The sequence below is a fragment of the Dromaius novaehollandiae genome, chromosome 2 (genome assembly GCF_036370855.1).
Source record: "Dromaius novaehollandiae isolate bDroNov1 chromosome 2, bDroNov1.hap1, whole genome shotgun sequence".
Classification (NCBI taxonomy): Eukaryota; Metazoa; Chordata; class Aves; order Casuariiformes; family Dromaiidae; genus Dromaius; species Dromaius novaehollandiae.
This window is the reverse complement of record NC_088099.1, coordinates 9131980-9149982: the sequence shown is the minus strand read 5'-3', so window position 1 is coordinate 9149982 and position 18003 is coordinate 9131980. Positions and strand designations below refer to the sequence as shown.

Here is an 18003-nt window from a genome sequence, read left to right as displayed (position 1 = left end):
TTTGCTGGACAGTATTCAGGTAAAGCAGAGCAGATCTAGAATGATTTTAGGTCACACCTCATGGAAAAAAAATGAACATTTAAATAATATCTTCAGATCCAGGAACACATGAAATTACATTTATTTAAATATATTCCCCCATCCCTGGTAAAGACATGTGGGGTACACCTAGTATTTTTGTTCAGACCAGAAGTGCACTACTGAAACAGATCTCCTGATTATAGCCATCTACCCTGCTTTAATTCACATTGTAGATTGGCTTCAGAGCAGGCAAACTGGCTTCTTTCTGAAGGAAACTAAATGAGAAAATGCTCTTCAACCACTAGTAGACATCATACCAGTCTAGAACTAGCTTGAAATACTCCTTCCCTCTGCCTCCAAAATGTGTATACATTCTTTGGGACCCCAGCACCATCTCTCATGGGTCCATATCACTTCCTAATGTGGGCATAGCCATAGACAGCTCAATAACGGCTCTTTTTGGTTTAGTCTGCCCTGTGAATGAAGTGGCAACACAGAACTCAGCTTATAATGGTTGAGGATATTTATGACCTTGAAGGAAACAATAGGGCACATGGGGATTGACATCCCTTGCTACAGAAATCCCAGAATTACCTGAAATACAACTATTTAGGGGAAAAGCCTGCAGAACGCACCTAAAGTGCATCTTTTTTCTTTTGCTCTTTGGACAAATTTGCTCCAATAGAGACACATTTTTGCATAGTATATTAGATATTCCAACAGTACTCACTCTGCAACATACTAGAGGCTATTTCTGTGAAGTGCAGAGTGGCAGGAGAACATTAGAAGTGTGAAATATTAATTTTTCCATCCTTTTATTCCTGATTCCAGACTAGGTTCTCCAAGTTAAGCGTGTTCTCTCTCCCCTTTAAGACACCTATCATTTGGAATTTCATCTGTTATGTAAAATTTGAAATTGATTATATTAATGACAGTTAATAGGCAGAACTGTTCTATTGATCTGACTCCATTCATTAACAGAGCCTACTCCAATAAAAATCAGCCCTTGAGCTATTTTGCCTCCTTACCTAATCTTTGGTCTTCTACATGGAGCTGCATGCAAACAGTCATTAATAACCTTGTCTAGGATGTGTGCGTGTTTCAGAGCAAGAACTTGCTCCCTATAAATCCATGACAGCTCTTCCTTATACAGGAAAAGAAACAGGAACGATCATTTATTCTGAATGTGGAAGTACCAAATTAACCAATCAGCCTTTTGAATATGTTTTATAAAAGGTGTTCTTTGGTTATTTGTGATCCTGATGTCCTTGATACGCTGAATCATTTTTAAAATACTTAAAAGAATCATTTTAGCATTATGCCTATTACCACATTTTCATAAAAAAGGCTCCTTATTTTTATGTATGACTGTAGAGATATTTGCATTCCCAAAGGCCATTAAAAGTAGGAAGAATTAGGCTAAATTATATGCAATATATTAGACAAATAAATTTTCAGGCTAATATTAAAACACTATCTTCAGCTGGTGTAAATTACCATAGCACATTGACCCAGTACTTTACCTACTGTGGCTATTTTCTTCTTTTTTAATAGAAAAGTGGTTTTAATGATATATTCAGGTGTCCAGCTAACAATCCCCAAGACAGAGACCAACATTTACTAGTCCCCTTGAGCCTGATCCTAAGCCTAGTAGCTTCTGCAGGCTTTTCTATGGACTTTTGAGCACTGGATCTAGCAGAAAGGCCGCAGTAATTATTGTACAATACACCACATCCATCTCCAACCATTTGAACAACAAACCATGGCCATAGCAAAAGTACCTAAGTGTATAGGGGCAGCTGCATCCAACCTACATCTTGGTCAAGCAGTCACACCTGATGTAAAACACAGTGTTACCCATCACTTACTGAATGTTTTCTGTACATTATGACCAAAAGAGAAGTGTAGACACATGAAACAGATGAGCAAGGAGGTAAATTATTAGAATTTGAAGAGCTGAAACAGCATGGAGGTGGCCAACGCTGCCAGTCAGGATGACACTTAACAGAGACATTTTTAATTAACAAAGATAAGAGAGGGATGCTCATTCTTTGATTTCAAGCAGGTAAGGCATTGCATTGCATATTTCCACATACTAATCATTTTTCTAATTATTATAATTTTTTCATATCTCTGGATGAAACACACCTTCCCTTCTCTATGGACGCGTGGGTCTGAATTTGATTTTCGCTTACACATGCAAAGCTTCTGCAGATGTTTCTGAACTTTCCCCACCCTGCTTTGCAGTGTCTTTTAGTGACCATTTTCTGTTTCGGTGAGCATGGCAGGAGACACAGAATATACTCCAGCCAGCTGTGTAGCTTGCATACCTCTGGATCAAGAAGATGTCACAATGAGGAATACAGAAAAGGGACAGTCACAATCTCTCATGACAGCAGCAGCTGCTCCTGAAAAAAGACTGAACCCTCTACAATCAGACTAGCACTTTGCCTTCAGCTCTATCCCAGGTACAGCTTTCAGTTGCTTGATCATCTTTAGCAAGAAAATAAACACTATTTCTTGATATGCACAAGCCAATTTTCCACTGGAAATAGAATTTGGATAGAGTCTTTGCTCAATTATAAACTACTTTAAAGAAGAGTTTAGATCTGCATGTGGTGTAAAAACATAAAAGTGCACTCAAATCAATGGACACAGATTAGATTTGGCCCCCCACTGTCAAGTCATTTTAATAACGCATTAAGGAAAAAAAAAAAAGAAAAAACAGGAGTGAGGAAAGTTGCTTACAGACTCAAACATTAATATTCATCAATATCATTGATATTTATATATGCCTGATGTTGCTATTTCATGCTCACACTAGGGCAAAGCTGAGAGAGCATGTACTTTTAGAATATTTAAGCATATCACATGAATATTATTGCAACTCAATCAGCTATAGAATACATTCAATCAAGACTGCATAATACTAAAGACATATTCTGGGCATTTGTACTTCAATATGGGAAGAAAGAAGTAGCAAAGACATGGCAAGCCAGTAGCAAAATGGCATTTGACAGGTAACACTGCTTGAAATAAAAACAGTGTTCTTTTATAAAAGGCAACTGACTTTCACTTTTTAACTTACAAAAATTGACACTTTTACATAGCTTTCAGAAGGGGGAAGGGAGAGTCTCACATTTCTCTTTGTTCAGACAAGGCAATTTTTACATTCCTTCCTCCTAGAAATACAGCTGTATTAATTTTAACCTGCAGCAAATAGTGACAAAAAATACATATTCCAAAAACAAGAGAAAGAGAAGCAGAAAAGCACTGCAGATGAAAGATTAGCGGAAGGCACAGTTTCTTCACTCGCAGTATCAGAGTTGTTTTCTCCTTATTTTAACTGAACCATTAGTCCTGTTTTGGCTATTAGTAAAATGTCACCCTGAAAAATGCAGATTATACTATGCTAATTCTAGCGTGAGGGTGCCCCATGCTTTCCCCTCCCCATTTCCCTAAAATAAAGCATCATGGAAAAAAAAAAAGTGCCAGGCTCTCAGCCTATCAAGCAAGGAAGAACTATTTTAAGAATTAATTTGTGTCCCGAGAGATCTGTTTAAAATAGCCTTGCATGCTGTCCTGACCGATGATTAAAGTGGCGAACTTCCAATGTCTTAAGGAGACAATGAAAGCCGACGGCTGGGAGAAGGGAGCGCGGAGCCTGCCCAGCGTCCCCGTCGGCAGCGCGCCCGTGCGCAGGGACGGGAACCGGGTCTGGAGCAGGATGGAGCTGCTGAGCTGCTGGCGCCCGGAGCCCTTGAGCCTTTGCAGCCTTCAGCCGGAGCCCAGGAATCTCAGACCGGACTTTGCCTTGTGTCACCACTTCTTAGCTGTACCCATCGCTTACAGCTAACGAGGTGCCCTTCTCCACCAGCCTCTGCTTTTCTTTTGACAGGGAAAGTTTTTACTTCATTCTGTCCTGATAAGTACAGTCAAATAGGAATACTTCTATCGAAACCAGACGTGGCAGAGAAAATTAAGTCTTTAACTTTCTACCTCTACAGAAACACATAACGCATCTACCCAGGGAAAGAAAATGAATCAAATTCAGATATGGTGCAAGCACTGCAATTTCCACCAAAGTCAATGAGTTATGCCTACTTATGGCTGGATTTTGCCCCTGTATCCTGACTGCACACACATTCCCAGCACACGCTGTACCCTGAAGTGCCTCTCGGAGAAAACACCAGGCTAAAAATTCACTGAAAGTGCACGACAAAGTAAGGAGCTGAAACCTACTTGTGCAATTTTATGTCCATCTGCAAAGTAGCTGTAAAAAGCCTTGTAAGTTCCTAATGCAAAGCTGGGATTACTCCAGCGAGAAGGGGCCTCTGTCCCAACATGCTGTAAACCACACGCACGCACATGCAGAACTAGTTACGGAACAAACCTCTACAGCCTCGAGAAAACGGTGCAGTCTGTTAAAAATAGCACAATTTCAGCTCCCCGTCCCCCCCTCCCCACACACAGACACCAAGAAGGCAGACCTTGAACCCAGTACTTTCCTCTCGCCACTGACTGGCGACTCAGTTGACAATTCTAGGAATGCACACCAAGGAAAAAATAAAATAAATCATACAAGAAACACAGAGCCATACAATGCAAATCTGTATTTGTTTTAAAATCAAGGAAAATATGCGTTACCTGTTCTTGTTGTTGGGCTTGTTTCCCTGATGCATTTTGCTCCTTGGCTGTAGTCATGCTCACCTATTTGTGCCCACTGCAGTGGCAAACAGGATTTTACAGAGTGTGTGTATGTGTGTAAGCTTGTCTGTGTGTGTGTGTGTTCAGACGTACACACACACATACACACAGAGACTAAAGGGATAAGGATGAGTAACTAGTCCATCACTTAATCAGCAGCTGAGAAATTTCCCACCCCCATGAGAAGAAATAAAAATGCAATGCAAAAAAGCACTAGTCTAGCTGCCTTTCCCCTTGAGCCTCTAAAATAAAAGCAGAAGAAGGAGCAGGAAAAAAAAAAAAGGATGCTGTGGGGGCTTCTTCAATTAGCAACAGCCTCTGCAATCGTCACAGAAACAATGATAACTGCTTGGCAACCAGCAACTGGCAGCTCCGAGCCGGGAGACAGTGATGTGGTCCTCGCTCCCCACCTCCACGGCGGCAGCACGAGCGCTGCGCATGCCCCGGCCAGCTCGCAGCAGAGCGTGCCTCGCTCGCAAGGTGCAGCATGGAGCTCAGCAGTCATCCTCGCTCCCGCAAGCGGGATAAAGGAGCCGCAGCACACGGGCTCGGGAATCCAAGCCTCCCCCCCAAGCCCCCACCGCTGCCGCCACATCCCCCGTGCCTCTCCTAGCAGCAGGGAGAGCCCAGCGAATGCAGAAAGCATCTCTGGCAGAAAGCACTCGCCTCTCATCCCAACTTGTTCCTATGCAAACACCCCAGAGCCCTCACTTGCTTGCAGTCCCCAGCTCCGAAGGGAAACGGCTCCAAGGTGCAGCATGCACCGGTGGGAAAATCCTCTCTGCCCCACCTCCCTTGCAAATGGGGCGACTGGGGAGGATGCAACACGTTCTTCAGGGGAAGCAGTTCCCACCGGTGGGAAGCCCACAGCCCGGGCAATCCCTGGTGAGCCGCTTGCCTGGCTGCTGAAGGGTGGCACTTTCACTGGGGTGACACATGTCCCCAGCTTCTGCCCTGCCCAGGCATCTGTCTCCATCCCTAATCCCATGGGGGCTACTTTGCATTTCTCAGTTATCCTTGCTGCCTTCTGTGAACTTTGAGCTGCCATGTAGGTCACACTGCCCGGTTGCAAGCGAGGCACGCGCTGCTCTGCCTCAGCCATCTCCCCATGGGCCACCTGGCACAGCAGAGACCTCTCCAACACAGTGGAGCTATCAACCAAGGCTTTCGGCACCATTCACCTGCCTTGCTGCCAGCACAAGAAGTGCTGGAGGGAGACATGGGGCATTCATGGCGCATAAGGCAAGTATTGTGCACCAATAGCCCTCGGGAATCTTGTGCACTTGGACAGAACTTAGAGCAGCATGAAGGTTGTTCTAAATTTGCTGGAGATTGCTGCAATGCCCAGCTCACCTCAACATCAGGTGGTGTGAACCTGCCATGATGCTGCCTTTCACCTCCTCCTCACCTCCTTCCTAGCAGGCCCAAAGGGCTGGACTGGATCTGGCTTAGGGCTCACATCTGTGCTGTAGCTTTGTATAAAAGCTAAATGTTCCTCAGTCATGTGATACTGGGATCTCTGCTAAGTCTTCAGGCAACCAGCTAAGTAAGGGGACTATCAAACTATCTGGCAATCAAGTGATTATGCCCCATTCGAGACTCAACTTTACTTCACAGATTTGTTATGCATGGTCACATTAACCAAGAACACAACTCAGCGGAAAGCAGTGCTCCTTGCACTCGGAAGGAATTTGATCCTCAGCTTAGGGACAGATCAACAGCGGGCTGAGCTTTCCTAGAGATTATCTACCAACCATCATTAAGATCTCCTAAGTATTTCTGCATTTTCACCATCACACATCACATCAGGTCATATAAACTGCCAAAAAAATCTGCAATATGTAATTTTGCTGCTAGGAAGCTGGACAACATTGTCTGGCCCCAGATGCCAGAATCCAGGCAACAGCTCATTAAAAAAAAGTGAAAAACACCTCTCTAACAAGAAGTAATAATTTACATTTAATTCTAACAGCCTGTGTTGACCTCTTGCTGGGTTGTACTATGGCACAACCCCAGCATACACTGCAATTTCATCTCTTTTGTCCCAACAGTTTTAGTCGCAATATTTTGTAGATGTTTATATTGAGGCTATTCTTTCTCAGACATTTTTCCCCAGCCATTAGAACAGGATTGCTTTCAAGGTCTTGTATGACTGGATCAGTTTGAATTTTCCAATTGGCTCAGTCTATTTTTCTACCTGTTGTGGGTAGCAATTGAGTCTTACTTTACTTCACACTTTTGCTATTTTTGTTTCCAGGATGACTTCAAACTAAATCAAACTGAATTTTGCTTTTGTACTTCCCTACAAGATGTCCCGGAAATTTCTGCAAAACTGATCCTTCTCACTGCACAGTCTTTTTCACTGTGCTCCCAACACCTCAGTACTTACAGCAGCAACCACTGAACTGTTAACTCTACATTTATTGAAAATAAATATATTCGCTCCTATTTGTTTACCTTTGCATGCCCTTTCCAAGCATTTTCAATTCTTTCACAGTCAACAATTTAAGACAGTTTTCACTAGCCGTGGCAATCACCGTTCTTCCTTACAATTTAGATTTCTTCTAATAAGCTTATTGTCAGATACATAATGAGTTAATTGTGCTAATTAGCCCAGCAGTTAACTATGCAAATGCACGTGGTTCAGCTCCATTGCCTAGGTGTATTGCGATGCTGAACATTTTCACTGCACGTCCCGACATTTTGGCACGTTGATCCCAGTGTTACTGAAACGCTCCAGTATCTCCATCCAGTGGTACCTCTCCACCATCCCCGAGCCTGCAGCGAGGGTTCACCTCCTCTGGTGTCCATACAACACTGCTCACTGCCGGGGGATGCAGAAGCAGGAGACGATGACATCCTCCAGCTCTCTGTCACCACCAGTCTCCCCATCGCAGGGACTCCCAAATGGGCCTCCTGAGGAGACACTGGAAGAGCAAGCAGTGGCTGTTGCCATTCAGAAATAGTGATTATTAACAGGCACAGAATTATCCTCTTTCATATTAGCATGGCTGAGGCTGTCTATCCTGATCTCCACATTATGTTAGCGTACCAACTTCATTGCTTGGCTGAGTCATCAGTTATGAAAGATTAATACTTCCCTATCACAGGATAAGATCAACTTCTGGCAACCCCAGCAGTTACCCAGGCAGAAGGATTTGCACAGACAATACCACTTAGTGTGTTGTAGGAGACACTGACAGAGAAGGATGCCAGGAATATGACCTTCCCACCTTACCCCACTCCATAGCATCCTAGCTAATCTCAGTAAGAGGTGCAGCACATTCTTCCTCCCCGATGGGCTGCAGGATGCATCAGGCCATTCCTCCCCTACTGCCAGTCCCTTGCAAAGGGTTTCTCTCAGACGGCCACTCTGGGTGCCATGGAAGGGCTTTCTCCAAGCTTGCTCCCTGCTGCACAAGCTGGCCTCAGGTGTTGAGCATCCCTCCATTAATGAATGAGCTCCATACTAGGCAACCACTGGGACAATTCAGGAACACCACTACAACCACAGATAGCTCTCCCTATTAACCAGGCTGCATGTCCAAAACTCTGATTACAACCACCTGAATGGTATCCCCACTCTTGACATCATTTAGCTCCTCCAGCACCTTAGCAAGACAGCCAGCCTGTTTTCCTTCCACCAGTAGAAGAGCAAATGACAGGTGAAATGACCTGTTCCCAGACTCTCAGCTCATCTTCACCCAGATTGCTCGTTTCAACAAAAAGCCACGCAGCACTGCAGTAAGACAGATAATTTTTAATTACCTTGTAACAAATCAGTCACATATGTGTCATAGAACCTTTACTGCTAGAAGGAACCGTTTCATTCCTGAGACTGAGAGGAACAGAGGAACTGTGGTCTAGAATCAGTGTCAAAATGTGCTCCCATGAGTTCTTGGAGAGCATCTTGGCAACCACCACAAAGCTCCCTGATGGTCAAAGACTGTTGCACATCTTGAATGTTACAAATGGAAAATAATGTTGCAATGGTTCTGTAAGACAAAGTGGACTAAAATCTTAAAAAGTCACGGCCATGAAAAGCTGTGCACTCTTAAGATCTAAACCAAAATAATCATTGGTATGACTGTGCATTACGCCAGCACATGCTACAGGAAGAAGCAGTTTGTTACTGCTCCCAGAAATTTTTAAACAGATCTGTTTACTAAGGCTATCCTTGATCCTGTCCCTCCCTATAAATGGATATCTCTGCTGACTACGGATCCAGCGCAGCCCCTCCACGGGAAGCTGCAATGGGCCTCAGGAGTCTGTGCAGAGCATTCACAAGCACCACATGTTAGAGAGGCCAGATCCAACAGCAGCTTGTACATGCAGAGAATCCCCTGATTGCACACATCTGTTCAAGAGAGTACTGGCTAAGCAAGGACATTAACAAGCCTGCAGCAGCAGTGGGTTTAGTCATTGGAGGCACAGTCCTTCTGCTCCTTTGAAGCCTGGAGTTCTGGCTATGCCAAACAGGCTATTTATTCCCCCTTCACAACTACATCAAGGAAGTTGCAGCCAGTGGGTAGAAATGAATACTGCTTGATTAACTACATCTTTGCACAGGCTGCTGCTGCTCTCTCTTCTTTAGATAAAGACCAGATCCTACTGAAATTTTAGTGGGTCTAAACCATTAGTACCTGGCGCATTATCACGCAATACCTCCAGCAGAAAACTTTACTCAACCTGTTTTTGTACAGCCAGTCCCTCTGCACTTCACACTCGATATGTATTAGTTCCTGTCCCTTTGCCTGGTTTGGAAGTTCGGGAAGGGCAGTTCGGGAAGGGTACATGGCCCAAGAAAGCACATACTCTGGCAATCTGTGGCAATGTGAAAGCAAATGCACAAACCCCTTCTTTTGCTCTCTCACAGGCAGGATACAAAGGAAAAGTCCTACAGGTTACAGGTTAAAAATATAGTATTATGGAGCTAGGAGATACTAGTAGGACAACTTAGTAAGTGAGAAGGAGTCTGCTGGCACCGACATCCACTATGGGAAGATGAGAAGAGCCTGTAAAAAATGACGTAGCCATGGATTTTAGCATTCAGTCATTTGAAAGGTGACTGATTTAGCTTGGATCAAAACAGGCCTACAGGATGCAATGGGAACAGTGTTCAGTTGCTGCTGCTTTCCAGGGAGAAAACAGCAGAATGAGGACAGAAGGCTGGCAGCTCCCCCAGCAACAGCAAACCACCGTGAGGAGAAGGTCCAGCTGAACCATGCTCCATGCTTCTAAGACCAGTAGCATACTCCTGGAGAAGAAAGTCCATTTAATGTCTGAGTCTGATTTAATACATCTGCAGCCACCTTATCCCCCAGCATTCCAACTTTCCTAGAGTGGGAAGGGAGACTGAAGGATCTATACAACGCAGGCTATCCATGGTCCTGCACAGATGACTGATTTACTCTCCTGAGGTGCATCTCACTCTCCCCACTCCCTGTGCCAACATCTCATCCACATGAAAAGCTGTGTCACAGCCTTTCACTATTCTGGGTTGCTCTGGCCCAGATGTGGCGAGTCTGAGGGATCTGTGCTCCACCACTAGAGACCATGCTGGAGGTCAAGCAGGCCTCACACATGGGACCCCAGAGCAGGAGGGAGCTGCACAACCATGAGGGCTGCATTCCCTAGTAGGCATATGTCCTCGAATGGTATAACACCCTCCAAAACGGCCATTGAAGAAAACTTCTCTGTCATCACAGCGGTATAGTACCTGCCAGTCACTCTCCAGCCCTCTGCTTGCCTATTAGAGAAATCTCACTCCTGAACATGGCCACTCTCCATATCTTCCCTGTGCCAAAGACCCATGAGTTTTATCACGTGTTTGCTTTTCACAGATGTATGTAGCACTGGTCTTTACCTGTGGAACAAATGACCCTGTGACGTCCTTCAGTGTAGATTTCAGAAGCTCAGGAGGCATATCATATCTTCAGGAAGCTTATTATCCCTTCTGGTTAAAAACTCTCTTTACAGGAGTTTATGTTTCTAGATGTCACCAAAGCAGCAAGACATCCTGGCTGTTCTGGAGGTCTCTGTTCCATGCTTATCTGAATAAGCTTTGGAGAGGGAGAATTTCATTTTGTTTTGTTCTGAAAGCACAATTTTTGCCTTGCTGCTCTCCAAGAATGTAACAATGTGACAATAGTAATATTACATTATTGCACAGCAAATGGCCCCAATCAGAACTGGAAATTTGAAACACTTAGCGATAACATCAGCTGACATGCAGCTCTATTCCTACAAAAGACTTCAGAGATTCTGTATGGACTACATATCAGTGCTGCCTCTCAACTTTATTTCTTAGTAGAAGACCACACAAACATCTAATCATGTCCCAAAGTAATCCCTATCTTTCAGAAAAACTTCTCAGTTTGTCAAGGCACATCACAGAGAAATTATTTATATAAAGGGGAAAAAAGCTTTGGCTTTTAAGGATATGTATCTTTATTTTGTAAGAGCCTTGCTATTGCTATCCCTCTCCTGTTGTCTTTAACAAATTAGTTCTGCCAAGAGATAGTCATAAGGGAGCTTTATACTCGGATGAATTCTGAGAGGCTCCACTGGGGATGGCTGTGGCTTGGGGATCCACTCAGACAGATGGTTTTCCAAATTTGAAAGGTCATCTGAGCATAATAGAGGCAATAGTAGATTATGTAACTTGATAAAGTTACAGATAAGAATACATTACATTCCTATTACCCATGACCAAGATCATTAAGAAAGCAAGTTGGTGTGGTATTTTAGTTTAAGAGATTAAAACCAGTTTATTTAGTTGGTGCTCATTAATTTAGCATTTGGATGAATATCTGTTCCTACAGAGGATGAACTTCAGAACAGCTCTATGAGCTTGAAGACTCTTGCGATCTGTCACAGTCTTCCTCCACATCCAATGGAGGATGCTGACAGAACTGATATGGCAGGACTGACTGTCCTGTGCTGTTGCTACTATTTGTGCATCATTTAAAAAAAAAACAAAAACAAAAAACCTTAGCATAGGAAGGTGGTTTAAAGTGGTTGTAATAGGTTTATTTGAGCAACTGTATTCTTCTACTATTTGTTTCTCGGTGCTATTCCAAGTTCGAGGATCCCACAGTTCATGGTAAACAAATGAGACAATACTGGGATGCAAGCTGTGAAGAAGTCTGCTTGCTTGTCTGTAGCTTAGAGCTATTTTGCATAGCACTTTCCTGCCTAAACTGGATCATGATTCTGTGGAACACAACAGGCACCTCTGTCCTTACCTCTCTGGATATATATCCACTTTGATTTGCTTACCCTAAAGATCAAGCACATGTTCTAATAGTCTGACTTTACTGTTTAAGTGGATTATATTTGACAAAAAATTACTTTTGATGCACCATGGGGTTATTCTATGAGTCAGCAAATATAGTTTAATATAACACTACAGCCTCAAAGGCACATGATTCGCATTGCCATAATAGTTTGGCAATGTGCTGTTGCTGCTGCCTTTTTCCTTCCCCTCTGTCTGTTCCTGCTGGTGTGACCTTGGCAGCTGTAATGCAACAGATGCCTCATTCTAGCTTGTTTATCTGCACAAGAGAGACTTCTGAGGCCCCAGCTCCAGTGCCAGCTGTGAATAGTCTCCAAATTTTTTTTTCCCCAAAGTTTGCCTCCTTGAAGCCTGACTTAGTATTTCTGCTCTCCATGTTCTTATCAATCTTCAGTGCCATTTTTTCCCCTCTCTGGTTATTTCTGGACAGCAGTTGAGTCCATCTCTCATTGCTTCAGATGGGTTCTTTTTCGTTGGTGCTTTAGAAGCGAGTGGAAGGATTCCTTTCTTTGTCCTCCTCCCTCTTTTTTGCATTATTTAATCATTAGTTCTATGGAATAGCCACAATATATATTTCATGGCTCAAATACCCAAATCAAGAAATGCAAAAGAGATGGCCAGTGATGAAAGGCACAGAGAAATCAAAATAAATCCCCAAATTACTGTCAAACAGAGAATCCACATCTCCAAAACAGCTGCAAACATATTAGGCTATTTAGTAGCCTAGTGCTTAGAAATGGGAGAGCCTCATCTTCATTTTTAGCTACAACAGTGATTTATAGGATGAATAAATGATCTGCATTTAAGATGATGGCTGGTTTAAATGTAAATGTTGGGAAAGAGATCTTATGTAAGCATATACAATTGCCTGAGAGATCCTCGTACATAAAAGCCACAGCTGGAGCAAGTGGATTTTTAAGGATTTGTTTTATGAAGTACACTTTTCATTGCAATGGTTGTTATTTTTCATTTACTTTTACATCAGCTTTAAACAGAAAAAGATAAAAATACTTGAACTTACAACATGATCCATATACTCTCAATAGTGGAGTTATGCAAAATACTGACACTGTTAAAGTAGATAGATACATATAATACACATTCATCTTAAAAGTGTCATGTTCTGTTGGAAGTTATACCACCACATCTGATGAGGTCTCACAAATGATGCAGGCATAAGGACCAAATGTCCTCAGGTTCTGAAGATAAAAAACAACAGCTCTCACCATCAGATCTCATAGGGTGGGCAGGGCTGACCTGCTACAGCCTACAGCACAGGGTGCGAGCCCAAAGGTGGGACGCTGTGGGACTCCAACGAGGGGTGATCCATTGAACACCACGGTAGCCTAATGACAACTTCAAGTGTTTCAGCATAACAGCAGGAAGTGCAAGGGTGTCAACTCCGGCACCTGCACTAATATTTTCATTTGAGTGGTAGCTCACTGCCTACTCAGGCTGCTCACTGGAGCTGGATGGTTTGCGATGTTCTCCCACACTCCCTGCCCTGAGTTATTGATGTGGGCTGTGATGGCTCCAAATGTTGGTATACTGGTGCAATCTTTTTTTCAAGTGTTTGTAGATCTCTTGAAATGAAAGCTGTTATGGTAAACATATGTTGCTGCATTCCTACTAGCTCTGTGGTAGATAAGCTTTTCCACCACCCCAAAATAGCCTTTTCTGGAGCCTGAAGAACAAAAATACTTCACCTACTTAGTATTCTCTAAAACAGGCATACACTTCCAACACACTTCCTGTCTGCTTCACGTTTTCATTTTTGCAGAAGGCAAAAACTTAAAATATTTTCAGATTCCTGTATTCAAGTCATTGAAGGGGTGAGGAAGAGGCAGAAAGCAACATTTGGGAGTAGTTCTACTTCACTAGCAAGATAAAACAAGCAACACCTGTTACTTCATTCACTTTCCCTTGCTGTGCTTCAGTACCCACCCTGTACACACATTTCTGGATTGCATGTCTTGCACAATATATTTACTAAAGCAGATGACAGCTAAAACTTGTTACCAGTATTTTGAATGCCCTCTAGTGGAAATGCTATTTATGGAAAATAGGCCAGTTGGAGATGTCTACCCAGAATTCTTAACAAAGCATTCAGGTATGTCTTTATTCCAAGCCTGGAAGAGAGAAGAGGGAAAAGGAGGGGGAAAAATAAAAAAATAAAAAAATAAAAAAATAAAAAAAAAAAGAAAAAGAAAAAGAAGAGTGGCACAAAAGTAACAGCAGCAGGGTGGGATAACTGAGAGCCACAGGCAGGACAGAGTCTCTCGCAGAGTTTGAGACCACTGCCTGTGTTTTCCCATCCCAAATGTTTGTTACTTTGAGGTCAAAGAGCCAGGCAAGGGAAGGATGAAGCAGTGAGAGTAAATGGCAGTAATTTGGGTACAGGCATTGCTCTGGATGTCTAAATGCTGCACTAGGGTTCCAGGCTTGGTAAACACCATTCATGAAGTGACTGAGGACACACATCTCGGTAAGACTGAGATGATCCCACTATAGTTTGCTGGGCTAACAAGTTCCGAGCATGGCTTCACTATTTTTTGTGACTAAAATACATGGCAGCCTCCACAGTCTATTACACAGCTGCTTACCAAGATGTACTCAATAGTACCTTCCTCTTTACAACCCAAATCAACAAATACCTCTCTTCTGTAATATTCGTGAGTGAATTTGTCTCCAGTAACACTATTTTCAATGTGTTATTGCTTGACATGGCAGCCACAACCTTCCCATTCTACCATATTGTAAAGACGGTGAGAAAGAAATAATGGCACAAGCATCTCAAGGTAGCGTAGAGCTGAATAAATTCTACCTCTACTGCACCTCTGAATTGATACAAAAATTTGTGATTTTCCTTAATCTAGAAGATAGCACAAGGACAGGAATTTGAAGTATCTGAGACTAATAGGAAGTTCCATGATTTTGCAGTGCAGATCTTACAAAAACCTAACTATGCAAGAATAGACATTTTTTCCCCCAAAGATAGATCCCTTAGGAAACCATGCAAGTATGAAATTTGGACCTGAGTTTGATTGCATCGCAGACAGAACTATTCATCACAAATACATGACATATATGCAATTACATATATGTCTGCGAGATATACCAATGCGATATATGTAACAGGTAAAAATATGTAAAAAATCGGAAAACATAAAAAATACGTAAAATCAGATCATGTGTACATCACAGATGAAAATGACACAAGCAATTGCCTAAATATAGCACAACAACATTGCCCACAAAGAGACAAAAGTTGTGACCACTATCTCCCCGCTGTCAGTCAGGCCTTTCACTCTTACCACCTATGGCCTATTCACAAGATGAAGTGCAGAAGGAATCTAAGTCAGATGGCTGGGGGTCAGCAATAGGAGGCAACAGCAAATCAGTATCAGAATCACATGCTTGGATCAGGCTTCTCTATAAGCAGCCTGTTCTTCTGGAAGGCCCTGGGTCTCTGTCTAGCTCTACCAGATGTGTTACTCTCCACATGTGAAATATCTGCAGTTACAATGAGTTGTGTTAGGAAAGCTTATAAAGGGTCACCTTCATACACACACTGACACTTGAAAAAAGAAGTCACAACACCTCCATATAGACTCTGACACTTGAAAAAAGAAGTTGCAACACCCTTCACTGTGTTGCTCTGTAGAGCAGATCAGACATTTCAAAGCAAGAAGGGGCAGATTTCAATCACACCTGAGAACACATATTACCCCCAAATAGTCTTTTTGACATCTTTTCTAGGGATAGTAAGGCAGCTTAAGACCTGTATTTGTTCATGGAAGGAGCACTCTTTTCATTTCTGTTGTCCTTCTTTATAGATCAAGACTAGTGTGGAAAGTGGCTGCAGAATGGGACATTTAGAAGCTTAAGCTGTAAAAGCCTGGAAAAATGAAAATGGAAGTTGGCCAGTGGGGGGAAAACAAACGAACAACTGCCTTACAGAGCAATCCAGAGCACTGACTAGTTGGTTAACTACTTTTCACCTTGGGTTGCAGTTTGGCGATATGAGAACAAGCCACAGCTTCTCTGAAAGGATTAATACAAGGGGAAAGCATAAAAGATTGATGGGAAAGTATCCATATTCATGCTTGCCAGTAAATCTGAGTATGAAAGCGAAACTATTTTAAAAAGTCTTAACAGACAGGATTCCTAAGCAGTACTTGGTCTGATAGCTTTGACCCTTCCAGTAGTCAAAGAGAAGTCAAAGTAAATGGGAAAATTCTAACCAGCAGATCACGTTTTTGATTATGTCCAGAAGTGAAGTCAAGAGATGAGCTGTCCAAAACAGATTTATCTTATTTTCAACAGAGTTTATTCCCTTCACAGATATCAGGGACAGGTTGCACATGATTAGAAGTTACACAAGTACCAGACAAGCCAGTTGTGGTCTTAAAAAGGTTTAATTTAGTATTTTCTTTGAACTGATTTCATGCCGGATAGTATTAGCAGTAGCATGACATATGCCTGATAAAGCAGTTCACATCACAAGTTAGGTACCGGCCTGAGATTTTTGGCTTATCTTTGTGGTAGTAGTAGAAAGCAAATAAACATATATCCATAGTTCATCCAGCTTTGCATTTTCATATACAGACCATTTTCTCATCAACTAGTCCATTAGGATGACGTGAATTATAGTAAAAATTAACTTCCTTTGTATCTCTTTGCTAAATAAACTCTGCAGTGTCATTTTCTTTAATATACATATACTCTTCAGCAAAACAGTTGGAGGATTCCAAGTGGTTTCCTTAAAGCAACCTTTTTTTTAAAGATTTAGTTTTCTCCCTAATAAGGATTAGGTTTACCAACCCAGCAAAAGTTAATCACAGACAGAGATGGTAGAGTAAAGCTTTACGGTAGATGAAGACTTTTACTGACACAGTGGAGCCCACAGTGCGTGGAAGAAGCATGGTACAAGAACACCTTTTCATTCAGCCTTTGTTTCAGTGAGGAAAAAGTGGTAGTTAATTTACCTGGGAGGAATCCTTTTCGGGGAGACATAAAAACTAAAGTTTCTTCTCTAAATTTTGCACTGCAAATGAGCTTTAAAGTTCTATAATCAAAGATAGCTGATTGTTTTAAAAGGCTGATAGCGCTTCCATCCTGACACAGTCCTACGTGTCTTCTCCCAGGCACTAGAGCTTCTTGACATTACTCTGGCTCTGTAAAGTGGCTATAAGTGGCTGTAAGTGCAATGCACATCCATTTTAAAGCCTCCTTACATAGTCAGAGAAGGGCAATGCAGACACAGTATAAATGAAAATCCATTTCTGAGCGCTGAAGTCAAAACTGAAAGGCATCTATTCAAAAAAATAATGCTGTAGTAGAGTAGCATGCAATCAATATAGTCAACATACTAGGAATCCATTGTAATGAAGAAAAATAAACTCGTTTTTAATTGTCTACATTACAACAGCACCCAGGAGCCTCACAGATCAGGATTTCCCTGTGCTTCGAGCTGGAGATAGGCTTCACACAACAGTCCCTGCTGAAAATAACTTGCAATATAAAGAGGAGTATTCTGCCTGCCATCTGCCCAGCTCACGGCTTTCTTTTTTGCAAAGAGATCAATTTTACTGTTAGTGAGTTTTTCTGACTAAATCCGTATCGGACAGACGTTTCTTTCTCTGGCACTCACTTCTGAGGCACCCTGCGTTACAACACGCTCTCTGTGTCTGCAGCGTCACATCTCTCCCCTCCTTTCATAGACTGTTTCAAAGTACCCTTCCTGGATACAAAAAGCCTGAATGATTCACATCAGCGCTCAATAGCTTTCGGTCCCGTTACATCTCCATTTGGATTGAGCAAGATTTTAAGAGTCTCAGTTCCCCACGCAGGTTCCCATGCTCTGTCAGTCAGCCAGTGTCTGTTGGGGTTCGACACAGTCCACTGAACTCGGCATTACTTTTCTACTTACTGCACTGGGCTCCGATACCGAAACCTTGAGTCTGCAGCCTTGCTAC

General features: G+C 42.5%; 1 protein-coding gene across 4 annotated transcripts in view; it reads right to left on the bottom strand.

Annotated features, from left to right (window-relative positions):
- Nucleotides 1-18003, bottom strand: part of DPP6 (dipeptidyl peptidase like 6) — a 582220-nt gene that overhangs the window by 268663 nt on the left and 295554 nt on the right. Inside the window, exon 1 of one of the 4 annotated variants that reach the window (XM_026097088.2) lies at nt 4669-5097. The exons of the other annotated variants lie outside the window; for them this stretch is intronic. Within the exon in view, the coding sequence (XP_025952873.2) occupies nt 4669-4725 (57 nt within the window). The 5' untranslated portion in view covers nt 4726-5097. Of the gene's footprint in view, nt 1-4668; nt 5098-18003 lie in introns of those variants that run through there. 4 annotated transcript variants of the gene reach the window in all.